Here is a 15812-nt window from a genome sequence, read left to right as displayed (position 1 = left end):
GCAGTATGGAACATGTTTGTTAGGCATTTTTAGTGACCAGAGTTGTGAAATGACTAAGAAAATAAACGTTGGTCATACATAGATAAATGGTTGAGGGTCATTGGTGTCTTATGCTGGTCTCTTTAGTTCTAGAAGTGGGGTGCTCATATAATTTTTTATCCAAACCAGGACACTTTGAGAGTGAAAGGGGGCATTAATAATTATGCCAGGAAAGCTGCCATATAATTTGGGACTATCCAGGCAGTTGGAACATGTGGCCACACTATGTCTGAGTATAATAATTCACTCTCTTTCTTGGTATTTAGAAGGGAGAAGAACTTCTAGGGTTCATTCTAGAAACCTGAGTTAAAGGGCTGGTTTAATTTAATATGATAGCTAATTAACTGAGAGCAAACATACTTAAATTTTCTTAATACTTAAAGTTTGTGTTGTAGAATTTAAGGAAAACCAGTAAAGATTTCATTCATAAAAGGTTTAATGACACTTTTAAAAAATTGTTTAACTTTTTAAAACTTAAGAATTTCTGAGAAAACCTCTTTATATAGAGTAAGTAATATTGCCTCACATATGTAAAGATCTTTTATTTAGTTAAAATAATTTATTTGTATTAAAAGAAGAGGACTTTATAAAACATAAAAGGAGAGCCCCTAAAAGGGATATAAGTAATTAGTTTTCTTTCAATAGTCAGAATATTTATTTTTATTTTCCTAAGTTGAGGGAGCTATTTACCTTTGGCTTTTTCTTCCTAACTTTAGTTTCATGATTTTGCTGATCGGAAGGACTGGGACGCATTCCATCCTACTCTGGTGGCAGAAGGGCTTTTTGCATTTGCAAATGTTCTAAGTTATCTTCGTCTCTTTTTTATGTATACAACAAGCTCCATATTGGGTCCATTACAGGTACATAATTTATTTTTCTTAAAGAATATTTCTTAGATGTCATTATTATTCTGTTTTGCTGTTGGTCCACTGGAACATTGTTCTCTCATGATGTTAAAGTTAAACTTTGCTTTTGATAATAATTAACAATTGAGAGGACACTGCGAGCTCATCTGCTTTCGTTCTGAGTGATAATCCTTTGCTTTCAGGTATTCAGACTTTATTAAGCTCTGGCCCATTGTCCTTCTCCCTGCAGCCCATTGATGTAGATTTGTTTAAAATATAGTTATACTTCAGACAATAGCAGTACATGAAAATCTGCTTTTTACCAAAATGAATCTCATATTTAAAATTTTCAGTGATAAATATGAGGGAAATGTTGTGCAAAAGGAATTCATACTTGATGATTTTGAAAATAAATAAGCTATATTTTTAAAGTACTCTTTCACTTTGTTTAGTAAATATTAAATGTAATAAGTTGGAAAATAGCATATTTAGAACAAGTTTCATAGAGTTCATGTAGTCCAGCTTTATACTTTACAGTAATTTATAGCTCAAGAAATTGAGTTTTTGAGATGGTATGTGATTTGTTTAGAGTAGTATGATTATTATCATGAAAGTCCAGGACTAAAATCTGAGTCTCTTTACATTAAAGAAAGGACTCATAATTGGTTGAATTTGCCCCACCGATTGTAGTAGTGATTGTTTTTAGAAGGTGGGGAACAACTCTGTTACATGAGTAGCTCTACATAGACTGTAAGTTATGAGTCTGAAAGTCTGAGTAATATTAATTTTTTCTCAGTAAGTCAAAATTTACTAAGAATGTAGATGTTTAAAAACATTTTTAAAGGAGATGTTTTAAATAGAGGATATAATTACCTTCTCCAAATAGAGATATGAAAATAAAATACATAGGAAAATTTTGATTTGATTTGGCTTGTGCTATCATCCTGCAACAGTGTTTCCTAAAGTGTGATTTCCTTAACCACGTCCTATGAGGTGCTCTGACTGAAGTAAGTCAGACACACTGCATTCCATATAACTCTTTTGGGAATTCACAGTGCACATTATCGTATTAAAGCTTATGAGAAAGAAGTAAAGAAACTTGTGTAACCTTGTTCAAACGATCATTGCATAAACTCATTTAACGTCATACTCAGTTTTCATTAGATATGCTCAAGTCTCTGTTTTTCTCCAAAGCAATAGTATGTGAAACACTGGTTTAGACTATCTGTTATTTTGATTTAATTTTGCCACTAATATCTTCTATGAATGTTTTAGTCAAGATTCAACAGTATTTTTTACATGCGTGTTGATTTTTTTAAATTTTTTATTTTATTTTAACTTCTTAAGTTAAAAACTGATGATATCACCAAGTTTCTATACTGGAAATTTTTTATGGATTTCCACAGAGAGTTAAAAAGGAAAAGTATGCTATTGTTTCTTAGTGAATTATCTCTTTATNTAATTTTTTATTTTATTTTAATTTCTTAAGTTAAAAACTGATGATATCACCAAGTTTCTATACTGGAAATTTTTTTATGGATTTCCACAGAGAGTTAAAAAGGAAAAGTATGCTATTGTTTCTTAGTGAATTATCTCTTTATTTTTCTTAGAACTGTTGAGTCGGGTCTTCTGACTTAGTCTCTTCCCAAAAGAGCTATAGTTGTGTATACAAATACTGCATAGATAGGTATTTGTCATTTCAGCTGTTGTTGTGTGTCTTTCTCCTCCAGCACGATAGTTTATATTATCCTAATAGCCATAGAACTACAGATAATTTAGGTGAAGCCAACAAATACTTATTGTGTTCCTGTTTTTTNTGTGTGTTTTTCTCCTCCAGCACGATAGTTTATATTATCCTAATAGCCATAGAACTACAGATAATTTAGGTGAAGCCAACNTTTTTCTTAGAACTGTTGAGTCGGGTCTTCTGACTTAGTCTCTTCCCAAAAGAGCTATAGTTGTGTATACAAATACTGCATAGATAGGTATTTGTCATTTCAGCTGTTGTTGTGTGTTTTTCTCCTCCAGCACGATAGTTTATATTATCCTAATAGCCATAGAACTACAGATAATTTAGGTGAAGCCAACAAATACTTATTGTGTTCCTGTTTTTTAAAAAGTCTGCAGGTTAATCATAATATATGCTTAAATATTATGATTTAGTTCAGCAAGTGATTTTTTAAAAACTATCTTTATTAAGGTATACTTTGCATACAGTAAAATACACCCATCTTAACTGTAATTTGATGAGTTTTGCAAATGTGTAAATTTGTTTAATCACCACCATAATCAAGATAGAGAACATGTGCATCACCCCATGAAGTTTCTTGGTACCTTTCTGCATTTAGTACTCCCCTTGCTCTCTCCCCAGGCAACCATTGTTGGGATAGGCTAGTCTCAGAACTGAAGGATTTGGAAATACAAATAGGATTAGTATGGTATTACAAGGCAAATCTTCCCAGACAGAAGGTTGTCTGCAAACTTTAGTGTTACTGATTCTCGTGGTCAAAAGCTCCCTGCTCCAAGTTGTTATATCAAGTATGCTGCAGGAAGGAGGAAAGGCAGAGGGCAAAAGGCAGAAAGCATGGGCCAGCTGTCTTTCTCTTTTTATCAAGAGAGCAGTCATTTTCCCTGGCGCCCTCCAAGATATTTCCACTTACAACTCATTGGCCTGAATTTGGTCACATGGTTATTTGTAGCTACAAGGAAGTCTGAGTAGGTGAGTACTTTTAATTGAGCATATTGCCCCCCAAGAAATCAAGGTCTGGTTAGTAAGGAAGAGGGCAAAAAATAGATATTGAATAGGAATCTGTAGATTCATATTTTCAGGCTTTTACTTAAAGAAGTTTTCAAATAAAGACATTAGTTTTCCTGTGCAGTCTTACTAACATGACAGATTTGTATTGCATAATTCTGCCAAAATATTCTAGAAAAAATTAGAAGATTTATAATATATTTTTCCATTTTGTTCATCATAAGGAACTCAATTAAAATGGAATGATTCAGTTATGAATGTAAAACTAAAAGAAATGCAGAAAGAAAATTGACAGTAAGTTAATTACTTTAGCAAAAGTGTAATTTTTTTTCTTTATGTATATAACCTGCTATGTCAGATAATGTTTTTATGTGATTACTGCAGTTGGTTTTAAAATTTATCCATATACTAACATTTTTTCCTTCCAAATTCTTGTAGATTTAGAAGTTGACAGACTTTTATTTTAACTGGATATATAACCTGTGTTAGGGGTACAGATCTCTCCCTTGGTTAGAATGACCATATTTTATCATCCAAATAGAAACGCTTCAGGGAATACTAACTAGGGAAAACAAGTGGAAACTGGGACTCTCCTAGGCAAATGAAGGTCACAGGAATAACATATAGTGGAGTACATAAAATGGTTCTATATTCAGCAGTGATTGAGTCCTCTATTCTAGTACTTTACATTTTTATGATTGTGTTCGTTAAATTTATAACTTATGTTGTAGGTAGCCTTTGGAAGGTGACCTTCTATGTCTGGCTCTACTTACTTTGTCTATCTCTCACTGTACTCATCTCTTTCACTGAAATTCTTCTCCATCTGGGCCAAGGCCAGGCACTAATCTCATGCATGTCCCATGCTCTTCCGCCTCCATGTCATTGTTTATGTTATTACCCTGTTTAGAATGTCCCAGCCAGGGGCGCCTGGGTGGCTCAGTTGTTGAGCAGCTGCCTTCGGCTCAGGTCATGATCCCAGCGTTCTGGGATTGAGCCCCGCGTCAGGCTCCCTTCTCAGCAGGAAGCCAGCTTCTCCCTCTCCCACTCCCCCTGCTTGTGTTCCCTCTCTTGCTGCCTCTCTCTCTGCCAAATAAATACATAAAATCTTTAAAAAAAAAAAAAAAAGAAAAAGAAAAGAAAGAAAGAAAAAGAATGTCCTAGCCATTCCTCTGCTTGTTGAAATTTTATTTATTTATTCAACAAACATTTATTGAGTTCCTGGTAGGTACTGGACACTAAGAATACTAAAATGAATAAGCTCCAATATCTCCTTAAGGATCTCACAATATCTTGAGGGTGACAAGCAAGCATGACATTTACAGTGGTAATTGTTGTTACAGACAGCTCAGAGAAAGGGCACACACTTCAGGTTAAGGCACTTCCCGGAAGAGATGACACTGGAATTAAGTCTTGAAAGATGAGTAGAAAGGAGGTGGGTTAGGGCGTCCCAGGAGAGAGAACATGTACCAGCTTTAGGGCCCTTGCCACTGGAAAATCCATTCCTACACTCCTGCTCCCTTGCTAATGAATAACTCCATCCAATGAACTTGATACTTTGAACCTCTAATGAGCACTTTCTAAAGCTTGTCTTAATTGTAAGACAATTAAAATTTAGCTTGTCTTAAATTCCAGATGATGTTATTTCTACTGAATTGAAAAGTCTCTGAGGATGGGGAATATATCTTTATTTTTTCATCTGTACTTTACTCACTGCCTTGCCATAGTAGTTACTTACTGTTTGTTAAATTGAATTGAAAAACTGGTTAGAATGGGCTTGGGTAGAGACAAGTGCTGATTGGTGCATGAAAAGAAAAAAGCTGATGGAGAAACAGGACAATATCCTAGCTGTCCTTGGAGCTGCTTATTCAAAATATATTCAGCAACCACATTTGTTGGACATTTCTTGTGGGCCAAGCACTGTGCTGTTTTCCACTTATTTAATCCTCATCACGACCCTTGCTGTTTTTTATTTCCATTTTACAAATGGGGGATCTAAGGCTTAGAGAGGTTCAGTAGTTCACAGAACTAGACACAGGTAGAGTTAAGAGTTGAACCCGAGTCTGTCTGAATCCACAGACCAACCTGCTCTTTGAAGTTAACTCTTCTGCTTTTATGAAGGATGCCAGCTAATACACATCAGCAGATATGAGTTATGTTTGGGCATAAATCAGTAATGTTCTACACCTTAACAAAAAAGACACGAAGATAGAATCTAAAAAGAAAGGTGGCAATTGTAATAATAACAGTTAATATTTGAGCCCTTACTGTGGATACTATTCTAAGATCTTTATTTATTTTCATTAAATCCTCACAACCGTTCTAAGAGGCAGACTCTTTAATTTCCATTTCACAGAGGAAGAAACTGAGGCATAGAGACATTAAGTAACTTGCACAGGGTCACACAGCTGGTAAGTAGCTGAATTGGGATTCCAATCCAGGTGGTTTGGCTCCAGAGCTAATGATCTTCACCACTCTGCTAAGTTGCCCCTCTGTTTTCAATGCTACAGAATAATATGATTCCCTCATTAACTTTTATTGTACGACACTTCTTTGGGTAGGCTTTAATAATTTACAAATTTTAAAAATTCTTCCTGGTTTATCCACGTGTTTCCAATAAATTAGACGACCTTTAGCACTTGTAGTTGGGTCATAAGACAGAAAGGACAAGACAGGCCCAACCAACTGGGTTTAAAATCTTGTTCCGTAACTTAACTGTTACTTCATCTCTGTGAGTCTCAGTTTCTGTGTCATTGTTGTGAGGATTAAATGGATCAGTAAATGGGTATATAAGATGCATCTCATAGCAGAGTCCCCGACACATGATTAGTTTTACATAAATGATTAGATCCGTTCCTCCATTCCCTTTATAGTTAGTGGAGTTAACTGTGGCAGACTTGAAACATAGTACAAGGAAACTTGGAAGGTAAATGTAGTGTCTGACACATGAATACATACTTTATTCCTAGGGAATTATTTGGCTTTACTGGATAGTTATTAGATTTGATTTACTGGTCTGTAACACATTAATGGCATATTGTCCTTTGCAGTGAGTAAAGAGTGATTTCAGGTGCCTTGGATTTTAGCGTATACTGGGGATGGACATTTTTCTTTTAAGAAGAATAAATGTTACAGTTAGAGGGAAACTTAGAGGTAATGTAATCTAGGAGTTCCCAAATTGGTGAGGCTCCGTCAGAATCACCAGGGGAGCATGTGAAACCTTCATTTCTAAGTCCTGCCCTCAGAGATACTCATTAAATAGATTGGGGTAAAGTCTGACAAATTTTTAATAGCATGTAGGTAAGTGAGTCTGATGTAGCATATGACCATGCCTTTTATAGGTCAGGAAACCAAGGCCCAGCTTACAGTGTTAGAAAAAAAAAAACTTGGTGCAAAATGTTAATTAACAGTTACATTTTTTTGGATATTTATTCATGCATTAATTCAATAAGCCCTGCTGTGTGGGGGAACTGTTACATGAGAATGAAATCTTTCTTAATTGTACACAGCCCCAAATTTTTAATGGGAGAGCTAAGATAAAAACCACAAAGCGATGTTTCAGAAAAGCTCTTGCAAGAAGTTAGAAGTGAGAATTGAATTCTACCTCTGTCATCTATTAGTTCTATTACCCTGAACAGTTCACTATATCTCTGTGAGCTTCAGTTTGTCACTTAGAAAAATAGAGATAATACTAGCCTTTCCCATCCTGCAAAGTAAGTAAGAATACATGATACCTCTTAGAAAATGATAGAGTTGTATGAAAAGTAGTTATGTGTTCAGTATTTTAACTAATATGCTGGGCTCTGGAGCTTACTGACGTGCCTGCTCTTAAAAGACTGCTAGAAGAGGCCAAATATACATATTGTTATAAAGTGAAAAATAGTATTTTAAAGATTACAGACAAAGTACTTTGGAGCATAACTGAGGGGGTGCCTGGAGAGAGTCTGGAAAGCTTCTTAGAGAAGGTGACATTTGATCTGGGCCTTGAAGGGATGAGAAGCTTGCCTGGCAAAGACCAGGGAGTCACATGTACGAAAATGTGGAGTCCTAAAAGCATGGCGTGCTCAGACAAGACAGAATGTCTTTTGTAGTCGGACAGTGGGTGGCCACTGGGGAGATGAGGCTGAAAAAATAGACTGAGCTGGACTCTGAAGGCCTCTGTGCCAGGAATTTGAATCTTATCACACATGCAAGGGAGATTTTGAGTGTGAATGCTTGATTAGATAGAACTTTTAGACAGGTAGGGCGCCTGGGTGGCTCAGTTGTTTAAGCGTCTGACTCTTGATTTCGGCTCAGGTCATGATCTCAGGGTCGTAAGATTGAGCCTCTCATGCCCAGCTGGTGCTCAGCAAGGAATCAGCGTGGGATTCTCTCTCTCCCTCTGATCCTCCTTCCCACACACACACACTCTCTCTCTCTGTCTCGTAAACAAATAAATGAAATCTTTTTTTTTTTTTTTAAGAACTTTTAAACAGGTTACTATGGCTTTTTCTGGAGAAAGATTTGGAAGGAGAATGACTAGAGGTTGTCATTATTATTGCTTCGTTAGCAAGTTTTATAATTTAACACTTGATATGAACCCTAATGATAACCAGCCTTTGCCATCAGGCATTTGGCATGTTTTTGCTGTTCTACATAGTGCTCTGTGTAGAGGACTTTGCCTCTTTTAAATTATTTCCTAAGGATAAATCTCCAGTAGCATTAACATATCAGAAGATATGATCCTTATAGTGCCTCAGTATTTATGTTTCTCTACAAAAGGATGTGTTAATTTTTGGTCTCAGAAGCAGTATAAAAGCACACTGTTTCACCATATTCAATAGCATTTGGTGCTAAGTTATACTATGTTAGTAGTCTGCTTTCATTTCCATTTTTCTGATTACTAGGAAGGATGTACATATTTTTCTTCGTGGGTACCAGTATTAACTCTTTGTAAATTCAGTATTGATATTTTAACTACCTTTTGCTCTTAATTTCTTAATTTTCCCATTTCTTGAGTAAAATTGCTAAGTAGTTTAAAATAAGTAAATATTTTCAACAGCATGATTATTATTTTTACAAATAAATAAACCTCATAATCTGTCGCAGACTAAAATAGATTTACTGGTTTTAAATTTTGCCTTTCACATGAAATATGGGGTTAGTGTGCTCTTTCAGTTATGCTCACCTCAGTGATATCCACTGTGGCTAGTTTTAATTCTTCCGTCTTATGTAAGAACTAATATCATGCTTTTAAAGAACAGGCTTTGAAGTTTGTGTTTTTGGGTTTTTTTAAAATTAAATATTGTTCATCTTGATACTGAAATTGAATTACTTACTCTTTAAAACTAAGTAATGTTAGGGGCCCCTGGGTGGCTCAGTCAGTTAAGCATCTGACTCTTCATTTCAGCTCAGGTCATGATCTCATGGTCATGGGATTGAGCCCCGCATACAGCTCCTTGTGCAGCAGGGAGTCTGCTTGAGGATTCTCTCTCCCTCTCTCCTTGCTCCTCCCGTCACTCCTCCCCACACTCACTCTTTCTAAAAATAAGTAAATAAATCTTTAAAAAAATAACTTGTCATGTTAAATTAAGACTTCTCTTTTGGACTAAATTTTTTAAATTAAAATTATAACATCATAGATGGTCACTCTTGGGAAACCCTATTTATCTATAGATTTACTTACAGTGTCTTAAGTTTTCTTCAAAGACAGTGTTTTTGTAGCTATCTAAAGCAGTTACTGCATTCTTACTTTCCTAACTTATTAAGTTCTGTAGTTGGATGGCATGGCTTTATCTAAGCACTCACAGTCTGAATAAATTATTTCTTTTCCAAGATGATTCAGTATAAAGCTGTTATTGACTAAGAGGGAAATGTATTTATTTCTTCTCTTTTTCAAACTTCTGAACCTAAAAGCTCTCTATTTCTAATCTCAAAATTCTGCAAGGGGAAGTGAGAGAAGCACAAGACTTCTAAAAGTACCATACGGCCTAGTCAAATGTGCAACTCAGGCATATTGGACCTCTCCAGTGCTGCAGAGTCTGGGTCACCAGCTTGTGGTGTGCCTAAAAAATTTTAGCACACCTCTTCTCCTTAATTAGCTGGCTCACTTCAGTGGGTTGGAGGGGTTTGGCCACTTGCATGTCACCACCATTTTGTATCATTGGTAAGTGGCATGTCTTATTTTAGCAGGTTTGAAGCAGTGAGAAATTTTATTTGAAGCTGGATTTAATTAACTGTATAAAATTGACCTGTAAATCTTGAGGAAGGATTATTTTTAAACACTATGTTTTTTGTATCGTAAAAGTAATAAATGCATATAGTAAAGAAAATTCAAAGGAAAAAAGTCTGCCTTCTAACCCCTAGTCCTACCTTCCATAGATAAGCACTGTTAACAGTTTCTTGTGTAAACTTCCAGAACTTTTCTGTGCATATTAAATCCTGTCTATATGAAAATGTATACCTGGTTTATCCTTCAAAAAATTAGAAATGAGAACTGTTATAATACTGTTCTCTACCCTGCTTTTTTGACTTAGCATTTCGTAGACCTTATTTTGTGCCAGCACATAGAGATATACTTCATTCTTTTTAACAATATTTAGGATGTTCTAATTTTTTTTGCTACCTCTAACAGTGTTGCAGTGAAAATCCTTGTATATACACACATCTTTGCTATTTCCTATCTATTGGCTAAATTCTAAGGGATAGAATTTCTGGGTAAAAAAAGTAATGTCAAATTATTCTTCAAATTTGTATGCTTATTTAAATACCAAGAATGTATGAAAAGTACCTATTTCCCATTTTTTAAAAAGAAGTATTAGAGGACAATGAAATTAGGCTTGAATAAACTTCCAGACGCACCTCACATGTCTACATTACTATAGGTACCCATGTACTAGACCTATTCATCTGGCTTCACACATAATATTTTCTTATAATTGACCTAAAATGAAAGAAAATTGACCACGTTGGCAAAGGAGATTAGAGCAGTCCTGGAGGAGGAAATGCTATCTTTTGGGAATTGGTTTAGAATTGGTCACAAAAATGAAATACTTTATGTCATAAGATTTTATAGTTGTAAATTTTAAGAAGCTGTAAATATAAGCATTTATTTCCCTTTAGGCTTGAGCAAAGAATTTTCCTTTTATTCCTTGCAAATTAGACTTTCCTTAAATCTCCATGTCTCAGCCTCTGACTTCATCACAACAATGTCCTCTACACACCTGGTCCAGATTCAAGAAATGTGCCATCCAGAGCTCACAGTGCTGGCGTGCTTAGAAAGGCTTTTTGTTAGGCAACGAGACTTTTGATGTTTTAAAAATACAGAACCATCTTCACCAGATGGAATAAAAGGAGTAGATTGTGGGTCATATGTTTGTTTTCCTTTTATTGCCTGGTCATTTAATATTTAGTTTTCCTGATAATTTTAACCAACACCTATATAATACATTCCACAGATTTCAATGGGACAGATGTTACAAGATTTTGGAAAATTTCTTGGGATGTTCCTTCTTGTTTTGTTTTCTTTCACAATTGGACTGACACAACTGTATGATAAAGGCTATACCCCAAAAGAACAGAAGGACTGTGTAGGCATCTTCTGTGAACAACAAAGCAATGATACCTTCCATTCGTGAGTGTCTTTTAAAATTTTTAGTAAATATAGTTCTCTCTATTGTGTTATATATGAATTAATACCTAGAGAAATAGAACTTCAAATTTTCTCTAAGACGTTTTTTAATAAGAAATACTTATTTTTCATGAATCATTTGATAGTTATCTTTATATAAGTAGAGTCTTGAGTAATTAGTAGGCCCAAGATATTACATTGTTTCCCCCACTGTAATCTGTTTTAACAGAGGAACTTGTGGCATTTTGCACAGTTAGCATTTTGAGCAGGACAGTTTTCTGTTAGTCCTATATATTATAAGACTTTCAACATTTCTGCCCTTCACGTAGTAAATGTCAGTAGCAACGGTCCATCATTGTTACAGCCAAAACAATCTCTTGCATTTTCAACATTTAGTAGGACGTCACTAGAATCGAGAATCATCAGAGCTTCATCAATAATTTTTTTCTCTAATTTGCTGTATCATAAGAAGTTGAACAATCAGTTGTGAAGCAGAGAAAATACCTCCCCTCATTTTAAAATAACATAATGGAGAAGGGGTGTGGACTTGCTCATTTATTGTGTTTCTGTTATGTACCAACTATTTAGATAATCTTATTTAAGAAATAAGATTAAATGAATAATAAGTGTTCATTTAACACCTTCTGTGTAACAGACCCTGTTCGAAGTCCTGAGTGAACAAAGTTCCAGTGAACAAAACTACCTCATGGAGCTTATATTATATTACAGTGAGATGATATAGGCAATAAGAAGAGAAATAAAATATATAGTATATTGCACAATAAAAGGGGCAAAAGAGACCAAGCTTGGGCCAGGGAGGCTATATGTGTGAGAGATTGTAGTTTTAGATAGGAGACTGGGGAAGGCCCCACAAGAGATGGCATTCCAGTAAAGATATTAAGCTAATAAAGAATCAAGACCTGAAGAAGATGGCTGGAAGGAGGAGCCTTAGCAGATAGAGGGAATGGCAACGGCAAATGCCCTGAGATGGGAGTGTGGCTGGCAAGTTCAGGGAAAAGCCAGGAGGCAGGTGTGATGGGATGTAGTCAGTCTGAGAGAAGGTTGTAGGAGATGTAGAACCTTGTTGATACTCGTAAGGACTTAGGGCTATTGGGTTTGAGAGCCATTTGAAGTTTTTGAGCAGAGACTGGCAACATCATATTAGGCATTAACGGTATCTTAGAGGCTGCTTTGTTGAGAATAGACAGAGAAGCAGTGAGAGGTTAAACAAAAATAATTTATCCTCCTTTTGGGTTTATTTCTTTGTTTAAGGTAAGACATATCTGTTGGGTTCAACCTCATTCATTTTATAAAGTATTATTCTTAGGTTATCAATGTTTTATGGAATTCCTCATTTTTGTTAATTTCTTTAATTTCCTTGTAAACGGAAATGTAATTTTCTTTACAGGTTCATTGGCACTTGCTTTGCTTTGTTCTGGTATATTTTCTCCTTAGCACATGTGGCAATCTTTGTCACAAGATTTAGTTACGGAGAAGAATTGCAGTCCTTTGTTGGAGCTGTTATTGTTGGGACATACAATGTCGTGGTTGTGATTGTGCTTACCAAGCTGCTGGTGGCAATGCTTCATAAAAGCTTTCAGTTGATAGCAGTAAGTGTTCATTCTTTTAAAAACTTTATATTCTTTCAGATCATACCAAATGTATGCAGTAGATAAGGCAACCAAGATTATAAGAATTAAGAGTTAGTATTATTTTTAAATTAAATATAGATTTTTTAAATGTAAAACGTATGTATATTAACTGCAAATCTTGAACCAAATTTTCACCTACAAGATGTGCAAACATTTGGACAGCAAACATTTGGACAGCTTAAAATGATCTCTCTCTCTTTCTCCCCCCTCTCCCCCTCTACCTCTCTCCCTTGCTCCTTCTGCCCTCCCCTCCGCTGTGTGTGTGTTGGGGGGGGGTTCATATTCTATATTGCTTTTTCATTTGCCTCTTACAGAATCATGAAGACAAAGAATGGAAGTTTGCTCGAGCAAAGTTATGGCTTAGCTACTTTGATGACAAATGTACATTACCCCCACCTTTCAACATCATTCCTTCACCAAAGACTATTTGCTATATGATCAGTAGCCTCAGTAAGTGGATTTGCTCTCATACATCAAAAGGCAAGGTTAAACGGCAAAACAGTTTAAAGGTAAGAAATTAAAATTACAACTTGGAAGTTCTAACTGTCTCCTTTTTTTCACTCATACATCCCTAATACATGGCATATTATCTAACATAAAGTAAGGATTCAATATGTGAAAGAGAGAGCTGTGATTTTTTATGAAATCTTATCTCACAGTTTTAAAACATGGAAAATATTTAGAATACCTCTTCTGTCAGCATAGATAAAGATTGACTACTGGAGCCATCTCATATTTTTCCAGTTCTTGAAAGTTATTCAGTACATAAATAATTCAATACACGTTGCTATAAACCAGAAGTTGGCAAACTTTTCCTATAAAGGGCTAGATAATAAATATTTTGGACTTTCCAGACAGACAAAATCAAAGATGTTATATGAATATAACAAGTAAGAACACAAATATCCATAAAATTTTTATTGGTGAAATTAAAAGTGTAATAATAATTGAATAATAATTTTTTGTAATACAGATCTAATGTAAAGAATGGAATTCCATTTTGGGAGGGGGGAATAACATTTTGTTTAATTGGGGTTCAAAATTTGTATTCCCTATCAAATTAATTACAAATATTCATCTGTAAAAATCATTCTGAGCTTACATAGGCCATAAAAAATTAGGAAGTGGGCCATATTTGGCCTGTGGGTTGTGGTTTGCTAATCCATCCTGCAAACTGAACATTCCTAAGACTATTGTTAAATCAAGAAAAGCATCCAGGTGAATAAGTAAAACAAATGTGCAGGCTGTATTTGTTTTAAACAAGTGTTGGATATTACTTTGTAACACACAGTGCCAAAAATACAGTCTAATAATGCATGTGTTTGTGTCTGTGAATGTTTTTTAAAAATCTACCTCATTTAAATATGGTTTATGTCCATTGTTAGTACCATGCAATTGTTTGTTTTGAAGGAATGGAGAAATCTGAAACAAAAGAGGGATGAGAACTACCAAAAAGTGATGTGCTGCTTGGTGCATCGTTACCTGACATCCATGAGGCAGAAGATGCAAAGTACAGATCAGGCAACCGTGGAAAACCTAAATGAACTACGCCAAGATCTGTCAAAATTCAGAAATGAAATAAGGGATTTACTTGGCTTTCGGACTTCTAAATATGCTATGTTTTATCCAAGAAATTAACCATTTTCTAAACCATGGAGAGAATAGTTTTCAGTAATATACCTGAAAGACTGCATTTGCATAATTTGCGATTAAATCACTAAGATACCTATTGAAATTAAAGTGAAGAATTATGTAAAAGCCATTCTTTAAAATATTTATAGCATAAATATATTATGTAAAATATGTATATAGAATTAGTTTTTTAAAATCCTCTGTTAGTAGCTTTTTGCAGGAGCAAAACAGACTAAGTAGATAGGTTTTCTTAGCATGCTGCTTGGGTTTCTTACTTGAACAGTGCTTTAATTCTTTTTATGTTGAAGAAAGGCAGTTGTAATTGTACACATTGCCAGAAGGTTTTGTAAAATGAAGATCAGCAGATGTGGGCTGATCTCCATCCATAGGACACACCTGAAATGTAGTAAGTCATGGTTTTTAAAATCTCTGTTTTAGGAGTTAACATATAGTTCAGTATTTATTGTTCAGGAGTATAGTTTTATCTAAAATAATAGTCTATTATTTTTATTTTGTTATAATCCTATGTAACAAAGGAAAACCTCTAATGGATGTTTGAATCTATTTATGTCTCTATAAATTTCAATTCACTTCAGTTTTTGTTATTGTAATATATTTACTTTTACATGGTTGTAATCACTTTATATTTTTTATTTTGTTTTTTTTCACTTAATAGTATTTTACATATACATTTCCATGTACTGATATAGTCCACATATTTAAATTTTTATAGAATTACATATAGTTTTTGAAAAATATAGTTAGTAGACTTTTCATTTTATAGCAATCGAGTATTTGAGTATGTTTATAGGTTTGCACTGGTATTTCACTAAGGTTAGGCATTTGGTGGCTTTTAATTTTTCTTTATCATAATAGTGCTATAATCTTTTTCAGGTTGGAGTGACTGTTCATAGTTACAAAGCTAACCCAAAATAAGGATTTAGAAGATACTTTACCTTATGTGGTCACAACCTGTTTTGTTTTTGTAAACACTGGAAGACCTTTAAAGGCAAGGATTTATTTTATACTTGGACTAAGGTTCTTGAACTAATCCCCCAAAGTATTTTCCACAGAATTTAACATAGCTTCTATAAAAGTGACTTCTTGCTTATTTGTGGATCATTCTTGCTGCTTAAGATGAAAAACCTTGATTTTTTTAAAATTGGAAAATAAAATATGTATTTAAATGTTTTTCCTGTGTTCATGTAAGGGATGTAGTTTAAAAAGTTTCACAGGCTATTGCTTATGTTTTCTTGCAGCATTTCTAGTTAAGAGGTTATTAG

General features: G+C 34.6%; 2 protein-coding genes across 2 annotated transcripts in view; both read left to right on the top strand.

The window, feature by feature from the left end:
* LOC100465650 (short transient receptor potential channel 1) overlaps positions 1-15812 on the top strand; it is a 75813-nt gene that overhangs the window by 51640 nt on the left and 8361 nt on the right. Inside the window, exons 9-13 of the mRNA XM_034661813.1 lie at positions 756-899; positions 11073-11248; positions 12654-12855; positions 13212-13406; positions 14308-15804. Of these exons, the coding sequence (XP_034517704.1) occupies positions 756-899; positions 11073-11248; positions 12654-12855; positions 13212-13406; positions 14308-14535 (945 nt within the window). The 3' untranslated portion in view covers positions 14536-15804. The remainder of the gene's footprint in view (positions 1-755; positions 900-11072; positions 11249-12653; positions 12856-13211; positions 13407-14307; positions 15805-15812) is intronic.
* Positions 14550-15812, top strand: part of LOC117802612 (short transient receptor potential channel 1-like) — a 5249-nt gene continuing 3986 nt past the window's right edge. The window contains exon 1 of the mRNA XM_034661812.1: positions 14550-14568. Within this exon, the coding sequence (XP_034517703.1) occupies positions 14550-14568 (19 nt within the window). The remainder of the gene's footprint in view (positions 14569-15812) is intronic.

This window comes from Ailuropoda melanoleuca, chromosome 6, assembly GCF_002007445.2.
Source record: "Ailuropoda melanoleuca isolate Jingjing chromosome 6, ASM200744v2, whole genome shotgun sequence".
Taxonomy (NCBI): Eukaryota; Metazoa; Chordata; class Mammalia; order Carnivora; family Ursidae; genus Ailuropoda; species Ailuropoda melanoleuca.
This window is presented reverse-complemented; position numbering and strand designations above follow the sequence as displayed.